General features: G+C 31.4%; 1 protein-coding gene across 2 annotated transcripts in view; it reads left to right on the top strand.

Annotated features, from left to right (window-relative positions):
- LOC111033531 (discoidin domain-containing receptor 2-like) overlaps window positions 1-26,836 on the top strand; it is a 159,851-nt gene that overhangs the window by 20,804 nt on the left and 112,211 nt on the right. Inside the window, exons 2-3 of one of the 2 annotated variants that reach the window (XM_022314317.1) lie at window positions 9,462-9,538; window positions 19,943-20,102. In XM_022314317.1, the coding sequence (XP_022170009.1) occupies window positions 20,012-20,102 (91 nt within the window). In that variant the 5' untranslated portion in view covers window positions 9,462-9,538; window positions 19,943-20,011. Of the gene's footprint in view, window positions 1-9,461; window positions 9,539-19,942; window positions 20,103-26,836 lie in introns of those variants that run through there. The other variant, XM_022314325.1, reaches the window with a different exon arrangement.

Genomic DNA, 26,836 nt, shown 5'->3' on the forward strand with positions numbered 1-26,836 from the left:
TGTAAATTCCCACCCCCGTTTTTCTTCACCTACAACGCTACTTGCACCTCCTCCAATCGACGTCGTCGAGCCGAACACGCTCCCCTATTGATTTTTTTTTTATGTTCTCATCACAATTGAACGGCACATAGGTACCCCGAGGTCATGGAGGTAGCAGGGAAAAAAAAGAAAGAATACTGAATAACTAATTGAAATCCATCCGTCGTTCCGTTTTATCAATACGACCACCGACTGCTTTCAGAACAATGCAGCGCGGAAGTAGTTCGACGTACGACGTTCGTTTGACGTTTAAAAGTAAAGCTCAGGCCGAGCACTAGTGGTATACTGGTAGGTATTACTGTGTTTAACACTAGTTCCGACAATGAAACCTTACGGTAGATCGATAGTTCTACGTTGACATAAAAAGTATAAGGAACAGAACTGAACGGATTTGGTTCTCAGTGGTCACTGTTAAAAACTATTCCAAACAGAAACAGTTGGTTTATTTTTACTTCTGGTGTATCTACGCTTATCGCACTATTGAAATACACTTACACATTCAAATTATGTAAACAAATGTTGGTATTATACCTACGCAAACGTCGTTCTGATTTTACGGTGAAGCGTTTCAATATCATTTAAGTCTTATAGTTATTAACAATGAAACTACGACAGTACGAATGTGTACGATCAGAAAGTCAATTTAGGAGCTCTAAAAATATATAACAGGCAAATATATAAATAATAACATTTACCGGTCATGTTAATGCGTATTCGATTTACCAATGCTTGTTTATCAGATACAATTTATTATGCTTATACTTTTATTGGATTTAAAGAGTTAAGTATTGGTTATACGATCTATAAGACACATATAACATTTTGCGGCGCTAGCAAAACGGCGGGGACTCGTGGGGTAGGTTTTATATCCGGTAGCCGGAAAAAGGCCACTGTAGAGATAATGGTTTTTCTGTCTTATTATTATTATTATTATTTTTTTTTTTTTTTTCGAAAACGGTGGAAATAAATGTTTATAACGGTGGCTGCGGACCACAAGTACGTACGGCTGAGTGTGGTAAAAACAGCGGTTGATTGGATTACGAACGGACAGAAATCGATACGGAATTCTTTTCCTCTCTTCTTTCTCGCCCATTCTATTTGACCACACGATAATTTCGAAGAGGAATTTTACCCTCGGACGCAATTTTCCCACACACGGGACCACTACCTGTACATGTGTCCATGTACGTGCGTAAGTGTGCGTGTGTGTGGTTTTCGTTGCGAACAGCCATAGCGTTCAAGACCTGAATCTCAATTAATGCCTTTTGATGGGATTGTTTAAGTGGCGGGACCCGGTGCGAAACAACACTACACATCCAACAATACACCCTGCCATGGTGTGCCCTTTCGCGATTTCCTTGTGTTTTTACCCTAGAAAATAACGACTGCCGGGAACATACGTTTTACTTCGGCCCTTAATGATTATTAAAAACCGACCCTTTTGCACGCGATTGAAATAAACGCCTCCTTGATAAGTTCCTGAGGGGTAAGGTGTGGTCGACTACGTGGTGTATGGAGACTCACCACGCAATCAACGGGATTGCATTACAACAGAGATAAGAGATTGATTAAATTTCTCTCGAGTCTTGGGAGTTGGGAACCGTCATATCCGCTGCATCACTCTGTACCGACGGAGTTTTCTGTCTTTTGCTCTTTTCTACCACATTTGCGCGGCGTGTGACGACTTAAAAGGAAAACGAGCCGTTGAATAATAATAAATATAACACGAGGACACACACGCCAGCTCACTTACACATAGGTACCTGTATAATATAATATAATGTACTAGGGGGATTTATTCCATTTATGATATTTTAAAAATACGCAATATATTATAATTTTTAAGAAAAATAATAGGTTTCAAAAAGGAAATTACCTTGGAAATTATTTTGTGTGTCACATTAGTTTAATACTCGTGATAAATGAGATTTAACTCCATTTTGTTAAAATTATAAATTAAAATAAATGAATATTATGTATAGGTACTTGAATATCATTGTAAGTCCTATTGAATGTTTTCTGATTAGCTGGAGAATAATATTATATAAAATCAGGTCTACAAATATTTTTCTGAAAATCACGAAAACAATGTGATCCAATATTTTAATGATCGATGCATAACCTTTAGTTAAAATATGTTAAATTCTGGGTCAAACAGTTAGTTTTAGATAAACCAACAATTTTATTTTCTATAATAATATATAGATTGCTTATTTTTTGTATTAAAATTATTATCAATCAAGCATTTGAATATTGAATGTATGTAGTACTATGTACCTATAGAAAACATTAATCTATATAATAAGCTAAATAAATTTAATAATAATATATTTATACATTATGTAAATACTCACAAATTAATAAATAGTAGTTAATTAATTTCATTAAAAAATTATAGCCATAAGTATAAATAAACTGATGTTATACACACGCAGCCAATCATACTCATTACTTAATTCATTACATTATTCAATGGTACAAACCCTACACTTCATTTTGACACCAAATTAAATATCTAAGATGAACTTTTGTAATCGAGGTGTATTTCAGGTATAAAGTTTCAATATTATAATAAAAAATTGTGTACAGTATAATAATATTATGGAATGAAATAATCGATATTTGAGCTTTCAGAATACATTTTACTTGTGATATTGATATTCGGTGTGAAATGCTTTCAATGTGTTTTAATTTTATAACACTATGAAAACAAAATTCTTTCGACACTAAAGTTTACTTTGCACTTCACAAAACGCTTATAATATAAATAATTTTAATATAAAATGTGTCAAAAACCACTAGGAAACTATATTATATATTAAATACGTCGCTACTTCTAGTGTTTAATATTACATCATTTCATACAACGCTATCATTTATTATATATATACATATTAAATAAATATTAAAATATAATATAATTTTATAATTACCTAATGGTTCTTAAAAGTTTTAAAAATAATTGTATAAACGTGATGTATAAATAATGTTCACTCTAATAAAAAAGAAAGAATTGAGTTGAACTAAATAGTTTATTTTAAGTTAAATTATTATGAATTCACTAACATATATTTTTATTAACATATGAATTTTGTATTTCTGATTTCTACTCATTACCTGCATTATTTAATGTTGTTTAAATGCTTTTGATATGATAACTTCTTTATGAAATGTCAACTTATAGATTGATATCAAAACAAAAATATTGCACTTACAATAACTGTAATTACGTCGTAGCAGTAAATAAGATGGGCAATTTGTCTGTATGAATTGATATATAGTTAATGTGGGTAAAAATACCAATTCATTTATCAACAACCTATTTTACAACATCGACTTGACCAAGAGTTCATATATATATATATATATATATAATTTATTATGTACGGTTTGTAGACATCAGGTATATACACTAAATGTGAGAGGATGAGCGAGTCAGTGGAGTGCGATGGTACAAGGAGAGCGAGAGAGACGGAGAGTTTCTGACAACGCGTCGTAATCGCAATTCCTATATATAGTGACGTTAATCGTTTCTCGAATCGTGGACGAGTAGCAAGGGATTGGGTAGTGGACGACAAGAACAAATGTGACAAAAACAAAAAAAAAAAGAAGAAGCAGTCGATTTGTAGATGGACGAGGTAACAGCGTGGCACGCGTGACGGTAGTGGAGGATTCATTTCCGGGTACATCGTTTCCGGTGTGGCGTGTTGTAGCGACGGAGGTGGAGGGTGGGTAAAGAATAAAGTCTCTCGCCGTAGTCGTTGTCCCTGTGCCTGTGTTTGTGCTGCTGTCCACATTCGGCGGATTGATTGTCGAGTGATTAGACGCGCGGAGACGTAATCGCGATTAAATGCACACTGCAGAGTTGTTACCCGGACACATTAATCTTCTCTTAATTCCTGGGTAAGGCGATTTAACGGCGGGATAGGAGGAGAGGACGTAAAATTACAGACGGGCAACGAACGGCAATTTGTCGCCGGTTTGAATTTGACAATATATATACAGTGTTTTAGCAGCCAGCTAACCTCCTCAATCGTTTTCTATCCATCTCTCTCTCTCTCTCTCTCTCTCTCTCTCTCTCTCTCTCCCTCTCTCTCTCTCTCTCTCTCTCTCTCTCTCTCTCTCTCTCTCACTCTCTCACTCTCCCTCTCTCTCTCTCTCTTTCACTTTTATCTTCTCTCTCGTTTTAACCAACGCCATATCTCTTTTAACTCACGCGTGAGGTGTTTTGAGGGCTCAGTTATTGTCTTTTCCCATTCACATTTATCGATACATTGTTTATTTTACAATAACAATTCGTACATCGTTTTAAAAAAAAATATATAACATTTATATTTTTATTTTTACCATTTGTTCCGGACTGCTTTGTAATGTTTATCTAAATCGGTTTTCGGTTATAAAGCGTTGTCGTCGATTTATGTTTATAATAATAATAATATGTACGCGTAATATATAATCCTATACCCCGGTCGGTCGTTTATCGTATGTTTTTAGAAGATTTTCAGGAAATGTCGTTAATAAATAATTCGATTGGAACCCTACTCTAACGCTCTCTCCGCCGACAGCCCACCCCTCTTATATTTCCGTGTGCATGTACCGTAACCGAATATTGTGGACTTATATTTACCATTTCTACATCGAGTTAAAATTCACTCGAAAATATTGCTGAGGACCGAGAAGCGATAATATTATTATTGTTAAAATTATAATTCGTCTCCGTCTTGGAGGGAAAATAAGAAGACTTAACACTGTTATAACCGATTTAACTCGATTACGTGTACGACGTTATGGCGTACCTACATTATAATGACGTGTAAGGCATATTCCACTGTAGTATTCCATTCTGAACATCATCGTATTTGTCCAATTGCTGCAATACCAATATTATAATATTGCATTAAACACCACCATGGCTTGCGTTTTTATCGATTCGATCCTTTTCTATAGGGTCTCCATTAGCGGCTACAATTTGTGTATTTTAAGGGGTAAAGACCTTGCCGGGTGGAAGGAGAAATTCTGCAGATATACCATTGACGGTCAAAACGGCAACCGGCTACCGATGCTTACTCGTGATAAGGGGCGCAGGGAGAAGGGTAAGTGGGCGGACCACGACGCAGACCGACACGCAACAACGGACCGACGAATTCCGGTGAATGTTATTTGTTAAGGGCGGTGGGGCAAATGCATAAAAAATAAAGTGTAAAAAATAAATAAATATACTTGTATATCGATAGGTGTGTTAAAGATTAAAATCTATAAAAATAAAATATAATAGTCCATTTTTTAAGTTGTTTTCTTGGTGGTGGTTATAGCTTATAGGCCGGCGTTCCGGTTATGCAATTTCACTACACTTAAGAATTCCAACGCGGAGCACCGGCGAGTATAATAATTTACTTTCCCGTTAAAGTTTCAAATTCTTTATTGCAGTTGGTGATAATATCATCTTTTATTTATACATTTAATATTAATATATATATTTTTAATAAACAGTTGAAAATAATTTAAAATTATTATATTATGTTTTTCTTTGTTTTAATATTACTTTTTTTTATACCATTCTGATTTTAATTCAAACTTTTTAAATTATTGGTTCTACTCAATTTTTTCGTATAAAATAATTTTTAACTGAATAAACAATTCTATATAATATCTGGATGAATTCTATCAGTACCTAATACAGTTCTTATATTTATTAAATTATTATAGATTACATTATTCTATAGAATATTTATTTAAAATTCAGATTAAAATTGCATAAATGACCAAAAACTATTGCATTACTTTTGGTAAAGTATAAATTAAATGATTGTCACGGTATTAAAATAGTATATTATTTAAAAAGGCACGGTGCATATAATAATATATATATCTACATTACTGTATAATTTACAAAAATTATCATTAATAACATGGGATATTTTATTATTTTACAACAGAACAACTTTTTTAAACATCTTCTGTTTAGTTATGTAAACATTATATTATGTTATTTAGGTTACTCTATTTAAAAATAAATTCAAAACATCTCAATTGATTTTCAACTGCTCTACTTTAAAAAAAAAAAAAACAAATGGGTATAATAGCAATTGAAAAATGCGATAACATTTTACTTGACCCGAAGCACATGCAATGTAATACGTGACGATGTATCTTGAAGGTATTGCAGTATAAAAAATGCTTACACGGACATATTCAGTGCGCTTTCAAAACTCGGGAAATGTTGTTAGTGTACGTACATACATTTCAATTCAAGGCAATTGAAAGTAGTATTTTGTTTCATGATTTAGAAAACCCTGATACAATTGCATCTACTTAGATAATAATTAGAAATTGAAGCATTTGAAATATATTAACATATTTTAAGTCAATCTTTTTTTAGTGTAGTATGTGAAAAATGTTGAAACAGTGAATCAAAAATCAATTTCAATAATGGCCTAGAAGCACGGTCAACTAGCTTAAGGACTTTTATAGAATTCAAATATTATCATTTAAAGTTGGTAATTTTATATAGATTTATTTAGATCGAAAATAATTAAGTACAGTCGCTCATAGTTATAATATATTTTATTTTATTTTTGATGTAAAGACAAAATAAATAAGCTTGCCAAATATGGTCACTGAAAGAAATTAGGTATTATTTATTCCTTACACAAGTGCTGTACCCGACCACAATCTTTAAAACAGTTGAATGTAGAATACTCCTAAGAAAAAGCGCACACCCTTAAAATAATTAATCATGTCCAACTTTACATTTTTACTAGCCAAAATTATTACTTCTGTCAAATTAAAATGTCTGTAGTTAAAGGTAGGTGTTACAAGATAATGTTAATTGTTGATAACTACCGCAGATTCAGAAAAATCTAAAAACATGAGTTCCTGTATCTCAACGAATAAAATGTCTTATACACCCTACCTATATATAATAATTATTATTATTATATTTGGTACGTTCAAACACAAAATATAATCGATTTGATGGGTTATCGATGGGTTTTTTTTTGTACCGTATTGAAATGTGCCGATTAAAAAAGTTGACATCGCCTGATTTTGGATGAATAGTACTATTATAATAATCTACGTGATTTACCTATTATAATATGTTTGTGATGAGAAAATCGGACAGATCGTTCTCCGCACGACAGCCACGCGTACGACGTATAATATGAAATTCAGTGTTTTCCTACACAGATAATAATATACCAAAAGGACGTTCGAGGGCGTATAATATAACAATAACGATATAATATGATATAGCTGTGGCCCTGTAATGTACCGATTCGTATTTTGTACGGACATTATCAACCGATCTATTGATACGTTCACTGCTCGTACACATATACGCACGTAATGCTGCGTATATATATATATATACATGTTATTCGATACAGTTGCATTCGTGTGCAACTTACGAGACGAGTGTTTGTTTCGACCCTATTTACGGCGTGGGAGGGGGCGGAGGGCAAGGATATTGCAGAACCTACGATTGCGGTACGTTCTATATACGCACATCGCGGCGTGGTCGAAATTTTCCCTCGCCGATGGGAAATAGACCACGGCACGTCAATCGAATAATATTTGAGTATATAATTCGAGTGTGAAGTGCACACTGCGCTCGTATCACGACACCGTAGCTGCAGCAGTCGAATAAAAAACGCTGTGTGTCAATATGGGTTACGGTCCAAAATAATGCGTTGGCACAGGTGTAGTGGGCACGTTTTATCTCTATTATTACAACCGAAGTGGTCGACAATCACTTTGCTAAATACGATTGACATTAATTTTAGACGTCATGTTGGTTCTTTTTTTTTTTAATTAAATAAACGATTGCGAATTTGCATAATCGGAACGTTAACATTCGCCGCGAGTTAGGTATTTGTGTCGTTCTAAAATACTGGCACATCTGTCCGATTTTTAAAGGTACGAGTTAAATCAGAGACAGTAGTGTTTTTTTTTTTTTTTTTTGGCCTTCGCGTAACTGTATAAAATCAATATTTATAAAAAGAAAAATACACGTTTCATGTCATAGCATTTTTTTACCAGACTGCTCAAAGTAACTGAATACAGATGTCTCATTGCCAAACGAAATAAAAATAGAAAATAATTTTAGAAATTAGAAATTATTAGATGGTGAAAATAATTAAATTAAAGAAATATTACATTTCATCAAACTCAGTTTGGCATATTATGCACGTGTCACGGATTTGCCCGCCGACCCTGCTCTATGCAAATTGACGTCACCACGCGATGTCCGCTGTAGTTAATTTGAGCACATAATATCAAATACATAATATAATCAATATACGATATTATATTATATCATTGTTGTAGAACCAGGCGCGTGTGATCTCGCCGACGCCGAACGGGTTCGTCATAAATTGCCAAGCCAATGTGTTTTCAATCGGTTTCTATTAAACGACTGTGTTGGCGAAATCGCCTAATGGGTTCCGGTACGATGATTTTTTTTCCTCTCATTCATCGCATATATATACATATGATATATAAATGTGTGTGTGTGTGTGATTCGCGTGCCGTTTTATCAATTTTTATTTATTTTTTTTTTTTTTGCACAATACTGACCCCGTGCGAGAACGACGACTGGAATTCGTTATTACGGTCCATTGGTTTCCCTTATTCCCGCTCCACTGCAGCGCAGTATATAATATCTACGCCTCGTCTCTCCCGTGCGAACCTACGTCCCCACGTCCCAACCACTCATTCATCTCCTCCCCCACCCCCCTCCGACCAACCCCTCACCACTATATACGTCTACGAGCGACCCCGGAACTCAGAGAGCTTATATTATTGCCGCCGACAAGAATAACCACAATCAAAATTTCCAGCGAGTTAATTGCTGCGGTTTTTGACTCGAGTGGCAATGAGGGCGAATCGAGAACGAAAAACGAATTATATCGTTGAGACCCATTTTGACATGTCACCGCCGCTCAGTTGTAGGAAATACGACCGGAAAAAAATACAAACATTGCATACTCGTCGTGAGTGTTAATTGCTAAGCCAATTGATTTCATTTCGGTTTGTATTCTAATAAAAATATTCCGTATGTGATCCAGTATGTGATATAAATTTATAATGCAATTCGATTATTATTCTGCAAAAGATAAGACTAAAATTACTTCAGGGATCATTGCATGTACTTTGTGCGTTCTACTTGAAACGTTCATCTATTAACACACAGACTTACAGTGAATATTTGAATTCGTCATACCCAGAAATTAAGATATGAATATTTTATAGTAATATTAAATATTAATTGAGTTAAAATCAGGAAATCAGGAAATGATTAAATTGATACTGATATTGATATTGATATTGTACATTCGATGATTATTTATTAATTAGCATAAATAAAATTAAGTTTAAAAGGAACGTAACTTTAAACAAATGGTTTTTTTATTGTGTTGCAGGTATGTCACCAAGCATAAAATGGCAATACTTGTAAAATATTGACACTCCAAAGTTATCGACAAGTCGTTAATTAAACGTACGTATTTAATATTTTTCAATTTAATATTTAAATAGTATTGGTATAAAGTTGGGAGTTTATATGAACAGTTTTAGTCTACAACAACCATACATTAATATATGTTTTAAAATAAAAAGTAAATTTAAAATTTATTGAACTTTCAATCATATTCCATTAACTTTATATAACTGTGTAAGCGGTTGGATAAATTTATAATATTATTAACTTCTAATTGTGTGCTGAAGAATCCAAGACAGTTCTCTTGAGAAAAACATAAGATCAACAAAAAGAAGAAACATAACCTAGGTACATGAATCATAATAAAATAAGAAAGTATTATTCGGTTTTAGTACTTACAGGTAACATTTTCTTTAAATTTATTTATTACCTTCGATAATAAATTAGGTAGTAGTTTTTAATTTTTTAGACTTGTTAATAAACTATAAAATTATTATTATATCGTTATAATTTGGAACCAATTGTAAATGTATAATGTTTTGGTAATTCAATAAACAGTAGGTATATATAATTATATTATATTATATTATATTATATTATATTATATTATATACCGTACAAAAAATATGAAAAACACTAAACTAAATTAAAATATAAAAATGTATGCTTATATCCTTATTACATTCTTGTTTTAATAATTGATACAACTTTAATTCGGTACTTTCATGATGAGATTATAGAAACATCAATTTGACTCAATGAAAAATATTTTAGAATTCATTGAAAATATCAAAACAATTTAGTAAATTGTACCACTAAATACTGCTAAGAATAAATAATTTAATTTAACGTGTTATTTAATTAACACAAATACCCAATTAAAATTTATTTAAAAACCAATAGTACAAATTTTGAATATTGAAATATTTATCTATTTAAATAGATGTAACATATTTTTTTTTTTTTAATTTATAAATGCGCCTCAACTACCGGGGTTATTGGCGTTTCAAAATACAAATTACAGATTAATTATAAATTTTACATAAGAATAATAGAGTATATAGAAAGAAAAAAAAGATGTATATATAAAACAATTAATATGATAGGTACAATAAGTTTTCTAATAGTATACATTGTTTCAGATATATTTAGTATTAGTGTTATAATTTTTTCAGCGTGATGTAACATATTATACCTTTCAATAAATTGCATTTTTAAGACTCCACTAACTATTGATAACAATTTTGATGTTTTGTAAAGTTAACATAATTTATTTTGTAAGGTACTTACTACCTACTTACTCGTAATTGTTATACTCTCATATTGTTGAATAAAAGTAACTGTGAAGCAGATGTCTTGACGTGTTCCTCCACATTCAGTAGTTATGTTACTGTAATGAATAATATATTAATACTAGAACATTTACCAATAGAATCTTGATTTCTTAGGCAATTTAAAAAATATATACAAAAGATATTATAATAACATGATACATTTGTACATTTTTTAGGTCGATGGGTTTTCTGTTCCTTGCTCTTTTTTTCTATGTGAATATTTTTAAGTAGGTTATTTTCCTTGGGTTTTTCCGTGGGAATTTATTCCGCGATTCAATAATATTTCAGTTCCAAACATAGACATCTGCCTTATACCAACTGCACATCCATAATATATTCGAATATAATATGGTACGCTGTAGGCCAATGTGTACACAGACTCTTCATCATCGAGTGGATAATTATGTTCGCAATATTATAGTAGTATCATTAGGTCTCAGTGTTTGATCAGGCGATGTCAGATATGTACATAGTCCAGAATGGCCTTCAACTGATAATATTGTTTTCAGGGCCAAAGCCAATATTATATAATATAATAATATATGTGTTATGTATAATATGTATTCAGGGTAGATACACTCTAATATGTGTATACCAATGAATTATAATTTTCACGATTTTCTCGGGGCTAGTCCAAATACAAAAATAAAAATAATATACCTACCTTATATATGCAATAGCAAGTATACAATTCACATACTATACATTTAAGATTCAGTGATCGCAATTTATAGCCGTTTAGGAAGTCATAAATTAATCGAGTTAAATTTTACATAACAATACAAGCTTAAAGCAGATACATCTTTTAATTTACCAAAATCTTGAGTACCATTAAGTATAACTCGTGTTATATCCGTTTAGACCACCATATGCTCATATACTATGTAAGATTAATACTTCTACAATACAATACTTTTGGACCATTTTTCCATGTTCTGCGACGCCTTTTAGACGTAAGTAAACTGGGGACAGAAATATTTGGCTCGCACTGGTGTCCAGTTAATTTTGACTTTTTCCATTTGCGTCGAGCAGTGTGTGTACGACGCACCCTCGGTAGTCATCGTCCCTCAGAGGTCCTACGTAATAATGATATAATAGTATGGCTACTACACTGCTACAGTATAGTTTGAATCAACCATTATTTTATTCAGCACTTAGACGATTACACGATCCCACACATACATACACACGCGTGCCTGTACACTAATAGTCAGTTCTTGGATCAAAATGTTCTAAATATGCATGCAGTTATGTATTTAAAAGCTCAAAACACTGCATCCGTTCTGGCGTTTATTTTTGGATTAGCATTTTTTTACATTGAACATCATAATTAGTTCATTTTAATAGGTCTCATTTAAATTTATTATAAAAATATTAATTTGATTCGATATAATAACTACTATTATTTACATCTACAATCAGTAATTTACAAGACAAGTGGTATAACTTCAAGTTATTAAAGAAGTAAAGTCATAAAGTTGAAACAAAGCTTTAAGATTAAAATTCCAAATAAATATTTTTTATTATTAAAAGTAGTTAATATTATCAAACATGAGCTCAACAAGTAAAATATTAGTAAATATATACTTAACATGAGAAAATCAATCAAAAAGAATATATAAAGAAAACACTATAAACATTTGACGCATGATATTAATTTTTAGTTTACCTAGGAGTAGTTCTATTCTAAAAATATATGCAAATGCAATAACCCTCAATCTGTAATAACAATAAAATTTGTTTCCTATTATAGACATATAAAAAATATATACACCATTATAATTTATAGACATTTTTATTTCATTGGAATTCAAAAAAGCGCCACCGATCAAATTATGTCTCGTCACTTATAGGTCGATGTATTATTATAGTTCAAATGACGACATAATAAGTTATTTATAATAGGCACATTTTACTAACGAAATTCAAAACGATCACTATATTGTTATTAAATTTACTTTACATAATATACTTACAAGACGATAATAATCTATTATCACAATAATTACAACTTTAAGTATGAAAATTAAACTCTTTTTAAATTTTTCACAATAGATTCAAAAATTACATTTTAATTCATAATACGATGAGTACATAGTTATTATTTCTATTTAAATATGTACACTCTTTAATATGTATGCAAGTGAATTGTTCACGAGGTGTTATATTATCAAACGTACCTAAAAAAGACCATCGATAAAATTTTTTAGAAAGAAACACTCCTCGAATACAGGGTTTAGTGATCAAGTAAAATTAAGACGATATTACTTTCTTAAAAGTCTGTCACAATTCAATTTGTTATTTTACAGATACTTTTTTTTTGACATTGGGTATTCAAATATTTCTATTGTGTGTTGTATAATAAAAAACATTTGCTTATTTGAAAAATCAAGCAAAATCAAAAATACCAAATAATATTATGTATACGAATGTAGTAATATATTATATTATATACAGGTATTGAAACATAAATTCAGAAAAAATATTAATGTACCTAGGTAATGTATACAAAATATACAAAAATAAAAGATGTTTCAAATTCAAAGTAACATGTCCATAGTTAAATAAAACTTTGCATACGGCATGAGGTAAAGTGACTAAATAATAAATTGTAATTCAATACTTAATGAAATTAAGATAATTGGTAATTTCATTGTAGTCTGCAAAATTAAGCTCTGAATCTACAGTCAAACGTCAAACATTTAAATAAATAACAAACATTAAAATGGGTTTATTATTTATGGTTAATTAATAGTTTCGAGTAATAAAAGTTCAGGTTTATTGCGAATTCCGATTGAGTATCGGAAAATAAAAATTTTAATCACATTACAAATTTACATTAAGCACGTGTTGTAAACAGAGTTAACTATGTATAGGTTATATTGTTATAAGATCGAAGGTTCAATTGTATTACAACTCAAGGGTTCTATTGTTTTACTGTTTTGAATATCAATCAAATTCAATCAAGTTTTTTTCCTTAAAACATTTTCCTTAAAACACAGAGGCGCAACTAAAGGACTAATTTAATTTTTTTTTTGCGCCATTTTTTTACATTATCTGCGTGAAATTTTCCTTACCTTTTATTTGTAAGTTCATTTTATTAAATATAAATTTACAATAACAATAACATCAAAAAATAATTAACAGTAATTAAAATACTCTGTTTTTCAAATCGGGTAGTTATATTATTATATTTCATATAATTATTAAATCGTCATTCTTTCATAAATAAATTGCCAACTTCTCTTTCAATATTAAATTAGGTATCAAAATTTAAAAAAAAATTCTTACAGCATAATATTTGTATTACCAAATTGTATGCTTCATTTAAGTAAACATCTTTCGTGACTTATAATCCATTAGATATTGGGCTAAAAGTCACAAGCCCTCACCTAGATGCAAATAACACGAGTTTGAGTTTTTGAATTAAAATCTAAATAAATAACTTGATATAATTTAAATTAAATTATCAGCATCATCCATGTTAAAATAAAAAATACAAATTGGTGTCGAATAAAAAAGTATACAGGTAATTTAAAATCGTTATATAATATTTTGCACGTTTTGTCATAACAATCGTCATAATACAAAATAATATATTTAATAAATTAATAATTGACAAATCGTCGATCATTACTATTATTTAATATACTGTACATAAACATATTATTTATGTTTATTGCAAGCACAGTTATTTAAAATTTGTTTGCATTTGACTTAATATTGAACTAATAATATGTCTTGATTTTTATAGCTAAGATTGTATATTTTTTTAATTGAAACAAATTTGAATTAATGATATAAATAATAAATATATTAGATTATAAACAAATTAAAAAATGTTCTTCTATTCTCTTTAATAAATGAGCCTTAAAAAAATTGTGCCAACGAACTGTCCGAGGACCAAGAACATTAAAGAATACTGCAGTATTCCTTGGGCTCAAAAAAAAATATAAATAAATAAAATAACATCACTCATATATGCTGAGTAATATGTGCAAGGCTGTAAGCAGAATTGCACATGCAGAACCATACTTTTGCCTCATTAAAACGAAAATCGTTAAGCAAATACCAAAATGCAGAAATGTTAACTGAACATTTGTGTAAAATAAAATATTTTTTGAGTTGGTAAAAAAAATTGCAAACATAATTATTTTATAATTAAATACATTTTTAAATTATAGAGTCGCTTTCATATTTTAATACACTCATTTAAAAATTATTCTTTCTCTTACCAGCTTTTGCAGATTTACCACGTTTTAGTGCAAACTTCACCACGCCCTATAAAATTATGATTTACTCCCACTCTCGACAAAACAGTGTTTTTGTCGTTTAATTACGGTGAATACTGCAATTTAATAAATTATACTCTTTTGGTTTATTTTAGTGACAGCAGTATTTGAGGGGTGTCCCAATATGTTTTGTTACGGTTTCAATGACTGTATTTTTAAATCATAAAGTGGACAACTTGTTTTTAAAGTTGCACAGAGGTTTTTGTTGGTCGGATAACAGTGTAGCTATAAATGTATTTTTCGTTGGATCTCATTGAAAACACTAGTGGAAAAAAGACGTCTGTGCTGCAGGAATGCATTTGATAGATGACTTTTGTTTTATGGGGTAAGGGAGGGGGTGTAGATGAGAGGTGAAGAAAACCTAGAGTACCCAAAAAGGTCCTTATGGAAATAAATATTTCTTTTTCTCTTATAATATACATATTTATATTTTATATTTATACACATACGTTTTTTCTCATCCACCGGCCATAGAAAAAACAGGGTCGCGTCATTTCAATACTGCGTACACGCCATTTGGCCAAGTTAATAAAATACCTCCTAGTAGAATGTATAAAGAAACTTCTATGCAACTCGTTTTCCACTTTTATATTTATAGATTTTTACATGCAAGGTGAATCTTATGACATTAACATGACCCGAAAATATCTAACACGTTAGCGTCCCTAAACCCATCGCGACATTAGCTTTCAAACAGGTTTCCATAAATTATTACCAAATGGATTACCAAATTTGATGTAGGAGTGAATTAAAATTACATAGTCTTGGAAATGATGAATTTTAAACTATAAAGTGCTTCACCGTCCATCGCCATAACCTTTCCAGTCACACCAAGGCCACTTTAGCTTATAATTTATGCATGGGCTATCTACCATTTTCTTCTGTGTATAAATGCATTTAGGATCCAGGTGCACGTGTACGCATTATAGAGAAAAATTGTGTCGTCTATTTCATCCATTGCAATCGTTGCATTCCCGTAAAAGCTAATTCAATTGTGAAAAAATGTACATTAATCCATAATTTTTCGTCGTATGAATTGTCTACTGTACAAAAATCCCTTCAAAGCAAAAAATTGTATTTTAAAATAAAATTAATGACGTTCTCCAGTTATGTTATATTTTCTCAGTACTTAGTTTTTTTTCTTTTTATCTTAAAAGGTTGCAATAGTTGAGCATAAAAGATGTGTCAAAATACGTTTACTGTTGTTTAACAAAAGCTTCTTTTTTCCATACTGCACTGACCCTTATGCCATCACCCCCTTTCGCTTACTACCACCGTCTGTCTACCGATCAACCCTTAATGCCGTCTGATCCTTTAAAAGGATGTGTCCGCAAAGGATGTCGGGATGGTGTAATGGGACCACCAATGTCCTTACTTTTGACTATAATGTGAGGCCAGGAAGTCATAATGATGACATGCTTTTATTTTCTTCGCATTGTATCGATCTCATTTCTAAATGGTTAAATCACAATATAAAATAAGATCGAAATAAAATAATAATTTGATTAAAACACAAGCACCACAGTAGTTATAGGTGGTACAACATACATTATTGTTAAAATCACAATAATAACACTGTTATATAATATAAAATATAAATACAACTCACGTAGAAGTATATAGATACCGATAATCAGAGTTTTCTCTGAAAATAACTTTGTTATATTCATAACAAATCCATTATACTCGTCAGATTTCCATTAGATATAATCTGTAGTACATTGATTTATTTCTCTTCAATTTCCGACTTATGACTGAATGGGCGTTTTAATATTTTATATTGACTTAAGATAAACCTCTACGCTTATAAGATTATAGATAAATACTATTGAATAATGTACGTATTCTCATGAATTGAACACTTAAACTGATCCATCACAATAACTGATTATGTACACACATCGTTTATCACACTATAAGTACTATAATACTATAAATGTATCAGAAAAAATCAAATTTGAATATTGCACATTTAAATCTAAATAAAAAAATATTTTGCGAGTATTATGACTTAATTCGATTGAATACGATTCACGATAAGCCTATAGAAATCAAAATACAAGTCTTTCAGATACATGGAATGTATACGATTTTCTTGGGTTGAAAATTAACTACTACAATACACTGAGAATATATAAAAAAAAATTTGTAAGAAAATATAAATATTCAGGTAAATATCTTTGAAAATTCAACAATAAAAATGTATAAAAAAACGTATTCTGTTATAAATGAAGGATGAATAGAATTACTATTTCAAACAAAAGCTTAACGATCTTATCATTTAATACTTTACATGTTATGTTATCTGTTAATGCGTTATACCTTTATTTATTAATTTTTGAAACACTATCGTGATCAAATTTCCTACTATCATCGTCCATTTTTACGGTTTGAACAATTGTTATCTCACGTTAATCTTTGGTCGTTTCCAATTTTCTCCGACAAACAGTCCCAAGAGAAATTACTGACGATCTGACCAAACTATTGAATGGCACTCTGGCATCTTCAATTCGTAGACGATTCTGTGGTTTTATACTTGTTTTAAACTGACTTCCCACGAAATCAATATTAAACGAACGCCATTATATTTTTAGTGAACTTTAAAAAACACTTGAGAATACGTCATTTTATATTCACATTATTCTGTTCTTCCAAATAAACTTTCTAGTTATTCATATTTATTGGCAGGTATTGAAGTATTTTATTAATTTTGAATTTAAATTTCTCCAATAATTAAAAGTTAAAAAGGCATTATCTTATTCTATTCAGTCATTTAAACAGATTTATGTATAGGTACTTTATAAAAATACAATTTAAAAATCGCATAATTAATAAATGTTTAATGTTTAAATTTAGTCGACTCCATATTCTATATATTTACGAATACCTTAAAAGAAATAAATCACTTATTAGTGCTCGGTTAGTCATTAAATTTATGAATTGTACAAAATTAAATAATGCTGAATGTATGCATATATAATATTTTATCGGCGAATAAATAAATATCATAGAAATAAGCCTATCTTCGAGTGTAATTAAACGAACGTATTACAATTTACAGATTTAATAGAGTACGAGATGATTAGGTACCTAACCAATGAATGTAAAAATACACATATATATTTTATAAAGCCACGTAAGCGAACATAATATTCTAAAATAGAATGAATAATTTCCGGTCAAAACATTTATAGCAAATAGTGTAAAATAAATTTACATAAATAAATTGTGGAGTCCGTTATGCATGAGACACATATATGTATGGAACAAATATAAAAATGTTTATTTAAAAAATCAACGTGATTAAGTTCAGTAAAGTAAAAATGCTAAGTTGTAATTTAATGGTAACTCGGTCTTAAGCTAAGAAAAATACTAGCTCAACTCTAGAAATGTTTAAGTACTAATTATTTTTAATATGGCAGGTAAAACTATTTTTTCACACATATAGTGATTGCACAACTTTCAAAAGGTTTAAATAATACATTAATATTATTATTTCGTTAAACATTAATTTATTCCACGGTATCACCTATCTTAATATGTTTATGCATTAATCGTACAACTGATGCTGTAAACTGTTGTGGTGTAGTGAATATATCAATTTTTTTGTATATCAAACAAATTATTTAATCGAGAAATATTAATCGGTTCATTTTGATTTATAATCATTCTATACAGGGACACAGGGTGATTATATAAAAAAACATTAAATGCATGTTTGATTTTAACTATGGATATATAATAGGTGCCTGCGTACATAAACATGATTTCAATATTATGATAATAACAATATTTTTTTACATATCATTTTTCAAATTAGGAGAATGAACAAATCAATATAGCAGCGGATACTTTAATTTTTTTTACAAATTTAAAATAGCCACATTTATGCATTTATTATGCACATACAGTAATATATTACTTAAGTCATTACAAAGTGTGTGGAAAGTCTAAAACGAGACTATCTTATATTATATTATTATACACTAGGGGTGGTCAATTTTTTTTTTTGATTGAGTTATACTGAGAATATATATTTGTTCATTGAGGATCGACTCATGTAAAAAAAAATATTTATTTTATTAATGTATATGAAGCCCATAACAATATTAAAATGTGAATTTAAAAATGAGTGTTTCAGATAAGATTTCTAAATAATTTAAAAATAACTTAACATCATAGTACTATAATTGGCGTACAAACGCGTCATATTGCACATCGTTGGCCAGTTGATAATTATCCTGGGAATACTCGCCGACTACTAAACGAAGACGTTCCTTTAAATAACCATCAGAAAACGTAACTCTGTATTCAACTTATATAACTTTCTGGGGAGAAAATCCAATTTCACATAAAAAAAAACAAGGTAAACCAAAATTACAGATAGATTTATACCCAACCGTGTCAACTAAAGGCATAACAACAATAAGTCTTAACAAAAAGAGAATCGACTTGAAACCGTCAAAGATCGCGATTAACCGTTTGGGCTCCACTGTTGTATAGTACGTATTTTGTTTAGTGTATTATATTATTATAGTATGTGCCACAGTCAGTTGTTTACGGTTTCTGATCACACAGTACGTGCGACATAAATATTCATCGTCTGCGTCGGCATTTCTTCCGCGTAGAAAAGCAATATAATATTATGTTATTATTATTACTATTATATACCGAAATATCAGAGAAACCCGGAGACTGTGTCGGGCCTGATGTCTATGGTATATTGTATTGTTCAATAATGTCTGCAGTAGTCTGTCATTTATATAATACATAGAATATAATATGTATAAAATAATGTATATTATTATTATACGAACGCTGTGTATTTGGTTTTTCAGTATACGGGACAGCAGGACGACGAAGGGAGGAAACAAAGGACATAATATACGAATCACCACCGCCCAGCCATGCGACGCGGAGGGGTTCGTGATTTTTCCATCGTCCTGGCCGTATCCGCCGCTTGTTTTATCGGCCAACTGACGCTCGGCATCCACATAAGTAAGTCGTATATAACAATATATTATATCGGTACACCTCACCGTCATCGCCGCAGTACGGTGTATAATATAACGTCGTGAGAGAGAAACGGTCCGAGTCCATCTGGCGAGAGATCGTCATCGTTCCCCGCGCGCTTTATTTGCCACGACCGTCGTCTCCGTAGTCGTCGTCGTCGTCGTCGTCGCCGGCTGTTGGCCACCCCTCTGCTCTCTCTCCCCCTCACTCTCTCTCTCTCTCTCTCGCTATTTCCATCCATTTCGCTCATTTCTCCGTATAGGTTAATAACGAAACAATAAAAACTTTTCCTGCGCGAGTGTGCTGTGTTGTCGGATAGGTGAGTAAGGGGAGAGGGTGGATTTTTCACGTCCAAACGCGCCCGCGGACGATCGTTGTCCGCACACTTTACCCTTGGCCGACGGTTCCGGAAATCCGATTTCGGGGTCGGTTGGTATAGGTGGTGAAATTTTAGCGGTCTCCTCTCCCCTTCCCGGAATAATAAAGCCGTTTTGCTCCCGTAACCATTAAATTCAAAGTGCACCGTCGTCGTCACCGTAGTGCGGGATATCGTATAACGCTCAGTATCCCAACTGTTCCTATTATGTATTAGGTAAGCACTCGGCGTGTATACAACATCTTAGGTTATATTATACCAACGGTGAGCGTCGCATTTTGGTGAAAGACGTGGTCATGAACGGTGTGTATTTCGTTTTATTTTTCTCAGCAACGACCAGTATATTTTAATAGACAGAGTATTGCGGTTTCAATATAGATCATCAGAACTTCATGTAAGAAAAAAAATGTCCAAACAACAAGCTATACTAATTTAATATTAACTAAAAAATTATAATTTTAAAGTATTTAAGACCAACCATTATTGTTGTAACTTGTAGCCACTAACCACATACTCTTAGGACTGGAGCGATTAAAATGCCCCCTACATCACAAATTATATTCTGATTTTAATCATGATTTGATGTTTACATTTTAAAAATCATAATACCGTAACCTTATCTATAATAGTTCAAAAACTAAAAATTATTTAAAAAATATCAGCTGTATGTATTATGGACTATGTATGTTGCAAAATGTAAAGGAATAATATTTAAAACAAATAAGAGAAGGACTGAAACAATATATACACAAGTTTCATTATTAAAATAACTCATATCAGCTAGTAATATAATATTTATATCATATATATTTTTTTAAATAGCCCTCGTTTATTAACGACATCATGGCCATTAGGAATTCAATGATTTCTAAAGAATATTTTCCATTATTGGTGTGGGTGACATTTTTTTCTTTATGTAATATATTATATACTAAGAATAATAGAATAAAATATTATATTTTAAATAAAAATTGGTGTTAATAGTAATTGTGACTAATATTTACATATTTTTACATTATAATAGTTTATCTGTTTCAGTTTTCTGGAGGAAGGATAATATTATGTTAGGTATTGGAGGCTATAAGTAATATTAAACCATATTAAAAATTATGGTTTATTTTATATCGCAATTCGTTGCTCCCCAGTTCACAAAATATTTTTTAAGAAAAAAAATATGATTTATTATTTATATTTATCATGTTTTTGGTTTAAGTGATTATAGTTAAACGAATAATGACGGTCTATTGGTACATTAATTAATGATTATACTACCGGCGGGACGGTTGTGTTTGATTACGTATTTTAACTCGAACTATAAAAATGTTGACCAAGATGTGGTCGGAAAACAATGACGATCGGTGTAACGATAAAAAAGAAAGCTTATTCGAGCGGTGGTATTTCCAATAAGTCGGTTTGTTAATTATTTATAACATCCCTGACTAGGGACTGTGTATATGATGATTGTCCGTGAGGACAAAAATTTCAAATAATAAGCTTATAACTCTTCGCCAGGATTAAAATTAGGGTTCTCCAAAGGGTCGTGTTGCGAACCGACACACACGCGTATCTTATTGTCATACGAAATGGATTTCCGCAAACACGAGTTCGTATGTGAGTATGAGTGAGTGCGTGCTTGAAAGTGTGTGCGTGCGTGCGTGTGTGTGTGTGTGTGTGTGTGTGTGTGTGTGTGTGTGTGTGTGTGTGTGTGTAGCACGTGGCTATGTTTCGCTGTGTTTTATATTATCACCGGGCGGTCTTTGAATAATTTAACCGACTTCGTTATTACGGCCACGAAATATACAAGTGTCCGTTAATCTGATCGCATAAGAGGATTTCGGATTATACGAAACGCACGCGCGAGTGTGTACATTATATTGTTTTTAAGTCTGGGAAAGCGTAAGAGCGGGAGGACATATGTAAATGGACACAAAGGCGGTGGTGGGGTTTTATTTACAAAGTATATAAAAAAAAAAACCAAGGGCCCTCTACTTTTATTATGCGTACGGGACATAATGAAATATATGATGGAAAAAAATGTATACATTATGCACTCGCTTTATTTGCCGCGCGAGTATTTTTTCACGCGTTTTCCTTCCTTCGGGGCACGGCGATTGTGGATGGGTGGAAAAAAAGGCTGAGAGAAAATCCCTTCAGTAGCAGCTGGACGTTCAAAAGCGACTCGGTGTGTGAGGGATGAAAAACACTGCTGCAGAAGCAGTGGTGTTGGTGGTGGTGGTTAGGGTGCAGGTGGCGGTATAAGTTTAACTGCGATAGCAGTAGTATTGGTTTGGGCATTCAGTGCAGTTTTCTAAATGGTTTTTCACAAATTTAACGTTCAAAATGGTTTATGTGGTAGGTGTACCTAAACTGCCTGTTCCGGTTTTTTTTACAATTATTATTTCAATTATTATTATTATTGTCTTAAACAAAAAATACATATTGGGTTTATTGAAGAACTCGATAATTCACCACTTGGGTAATTGAATTAACCACTCGACTCTAAAGGGCCCTGTGACACATGACCCGAAAAAATATCTGCGGGTGGATGGATGAGAAGAGAATCGACGCCAAAGTGCTTTATTTTAATAGTTTTCTGTCACCCTCGAACATTGTGTCAACTTACTGATAGTAGCCCCGTACGACTACCATGGCTAACGCTGTCTCTACCAACATAAAAAAACGCTCAAAAGCAAATTTCCCCACCAAAGATTTTTGAAACAAAAAAAGCTCAACTAAAACTTTTAGTTTTTAATTTTTCCAATTTATTGAACCGCGAAATTTGAGTGGGAAGCCGAGTGCAGATGTCGTAGCATTTACTAATTAAGAATGGGGTGGTTCACTAATATAAAAAAGTGACATAAAACTTATCATCTTATAGTTCTAGGGATTTTTCATACCCGATTGTAATTTAAAAAAAAAATTAGTGTCTTAAATAATATAGTTGTATTTTTTCTTCAAAACATATTTTTTTCGTTGATGTTTTATTTTATAACATTACATTTTTTAAACTTTAATATAGCTTTTTTAGATTCTAAGCGAGGCAAGGAATTTATTGATTTTACAATAATGTGTATGTTTTTTTATCCATCACCGCATTTTGGTGCAGCGAAATTTCAAACTTTAACTTTGAGAGTAGTTTCTGGTAGCTACTATCTAGTTGATACTCTTGAAGTAAAGAATTCGCCGTGTTTATCTTAATAACCTTAAAAACTATACGAGATTATTGTGTTAAACCACTTTTGGATCGAATCAATTCAATTTTTTGTTGTATTCATTCAAAAAAATAAATAAATAATTACTGTAGAGACTAGACATTTTTACCAAATATTGCATTCTCTAGACATGATATACATTTCAAAATATTTTGTTTTTATTAGCTACTTATAGACATTTTCGTGAGATATTAATAACGTATAAGATTTTTTTTTAGTTTTTTTTCGATTTATATAAAAAACAAGAAAGCAGATACTTCCTAGATTTTGTATTTGAAACTACCAAAACTTATTAATTTTAAATTTCATTGAAAAATAATTATTAGTATTAATAACTAAGATTTTTTTTTAGTTTTTTTCGATTTATATAAAAAACAAGAAAGCGGATACTTCCTAGATTTTGTATTTGAAACTACCAAAACTTATTAATTTTAAATTTCCTTGAAAAATAATTATTAATCATTGATATGAAACATTTCTAATGCATAGGACTCGTTTGGATAGGTAGGCAATCAAAAACAATATAGGTAACCATACTATATTATAGAATTGGTTTTGTGGACACGCCGTTCAGACAAAATAATAATTCAAGGCTACATTTCCCTACTATTGTAATTTAATATCTCGTGAGCATAACAATACTAATATTTCGACGATCAGCGGAAAACATTTTTCCGGTCTGGTTGGCAAAACTTAAATAATTCTGCGGTGCGCCATAAAATACGTATACAGTATAGATATACCTGATCCACGCCACCGATTAAGAGGATGAACTCGTTGAGATTCTTGTACCAAAAATCGATTTCAAACAATAAATCGAGGTTGCCGTAATTACTACGTTGTATTATGTGCGTCAAAAATTTGGAATGGCATACAATACGTGATACGGACATCCGGTGCTGTATGTAGATATCAAACGAGCGTCGCCATCGGCAAAAGCGGACGCAAACAAATCTTGTCTCTTCGCACACACTCGTCATCTATACGGCGATCAAGACTTGTTTCTACACCATACAACACTAAACATAAATATACACCTCGAGAATGGCAACTTTAAAACAGTATTGATTGTAGATCGAGATTCACGGTCTGACATTTCGTCGCACACTTGCACTGCACAGCGATATAAACGCGGACGCAATGCAACTACTGAACAAAAAAATAGCCACGAAAACTGTGTAATCTAGATATGATGGTGGAGACATATGATACTGAGAAAACGACTGGGGTGTAAAATAGTGGTACTTGTGGTTACAATTACCATAAAGCTGGGTTTCCACGGCACCGTGTCCCGTGACCGTGTGATCCGTATGACCGTGGGTTTAATACTCAGGTCACAAGGGTTGCCCACGAGTCAAAAATAATCAATTGTACACGACATGGTATACAGCACGGTCTTAGAAGATTAAAAAATTCGTAGGCTCCGTGGTACATAGTATGGAAACACGGCTTCAACTGTAGCATGGTCATCGCCCATCGGTCATATTTGGTTAAAACCACATCAGATTCGGCAGATCACTGTCCGAACCACGTTGGTTTGCAAATTTATAGAGAGATTTTATAAACATATCTATTTTAAAGTTGGCCAGCCAGCTCGTCCGAGGTGACCGTATTATTGATTTACGGCAATCGAATAACCGTGATGTTTTCTGTCGATGATTTTTACAAAATTATAGTCGACGAAGTTTTTCAATCCTGTCTGCACATTTTTAATTGATACGTTTTATTTTTTTCCTTTTTCCACGTCCATTTACATGTCGTGCAGTATACAGTTTCAGTCAAAAGTATCGATCTTTAATCAACCGTATTTGAGTCACCACTCGTCAGTACATATTTTATTTCGTGATGGATAAGATTAGAATGACAACATTTCTGAGAAACAAGTCTGAATCACCATATTATTATCATATGCCTCTCGATGAAACTATCCGTTTTCCAAAATGTACTCCACGGGTTTATCGTAAAGGTTGAACATTCACATCAGTTTCCTACTTATATTATTCACCGGTTTCTTGTAATTTGTAGTCATAGCGACGATGTGATATGGCTCTATGGCGCTAATTTGTAAGGTATGACATTTACGTTCAACACTTCGTTTATATTTTTAGAAATCCTTGTTAAAATAGTCACGTGATAGATAAATATTAATTATTATTGTGCATTGTCGCTGCTCCGTATAATTTACATGACGCAGTCAAAGCTCATAATATATTTTGCATAGCTATACTAGATCTATTGCGTTATTATATTACCGTTATAGACTATACCGGTGAAATCGAATAAAGGGAATGAAATAATAAGGAACGAAATTTCAGGGATCCTTGAGTTAGTAATTTACTGATAAGATATACAATAGTACAAGTATGTTCCATCTGTGCACTTGATATAACATTAGGAGTGTATTATAACTTCTATGTGTACATTTCGGATCTAGATATTCTGCATAGCTTTTTTTATGTATTAATTTTCAAAAAATGATTCATCGTCTGTTTGATAATTATGCATTTAAGTACTACGTATGGGTGACAATAATAATATTTGACGACAGTAAATTATTACCTGCAAGAAAAATAAATTGGTAACCAAATATTATGAATTAATCCGTTTTCCTGAATTAATAATTCGTAGTCCTAATGAGTTTCAATTTTTTCAGTACGATTTTTTCAAATCTGTCCAAACATGCCATCGTTTATTTTTTATATACCTAACTATATCTGAAAAAATTGTTTGAAATATTACAATGTTCTTTATTATTCTTAAAGAAAAAGAATGATCACTTTGCATTAAAAGGATATGATATCGAAAAAAGGGAAAAAAACGCAATACTTATATATATATATATGTATAATGTATGTGTCTATACATCATGATTTTCTTTAGTAAGAGTACTTATTCTAAAAAAAAAAAACAAATCACTCCAGTGTACGCACGTAACCGGCTATCTCTGTTGATGCATCGTAAATTATTATATGAAATGCTTTTTACTGAGAAAAATAATATCCATAATATTCTCTCTCAGTAGCTGTTTATCAACCGTGTTTCGGTATAACATTTTTATTTTATTATATTATTTATGTAAAACAAATCTGTCTGAGATATCTAATGTTAACGAATTAAAATTTATGTTGTGT

Source organism: Myzus persicae, unplaced genomic scaffold (genome assembly GCF_001856785.1).
Source record: "Myzus persicae strain clone G006 unplaced genomic scaffold, MPER_G0061.0, whole genome shotgun sequence".
NCBI classification, from domain to species: domain Eukaryota; kingdom Metazoa; phylum Arthropoda; class Insecta; order Hemiptera; family Aphididae; genus Myzus; species Myzus persicae.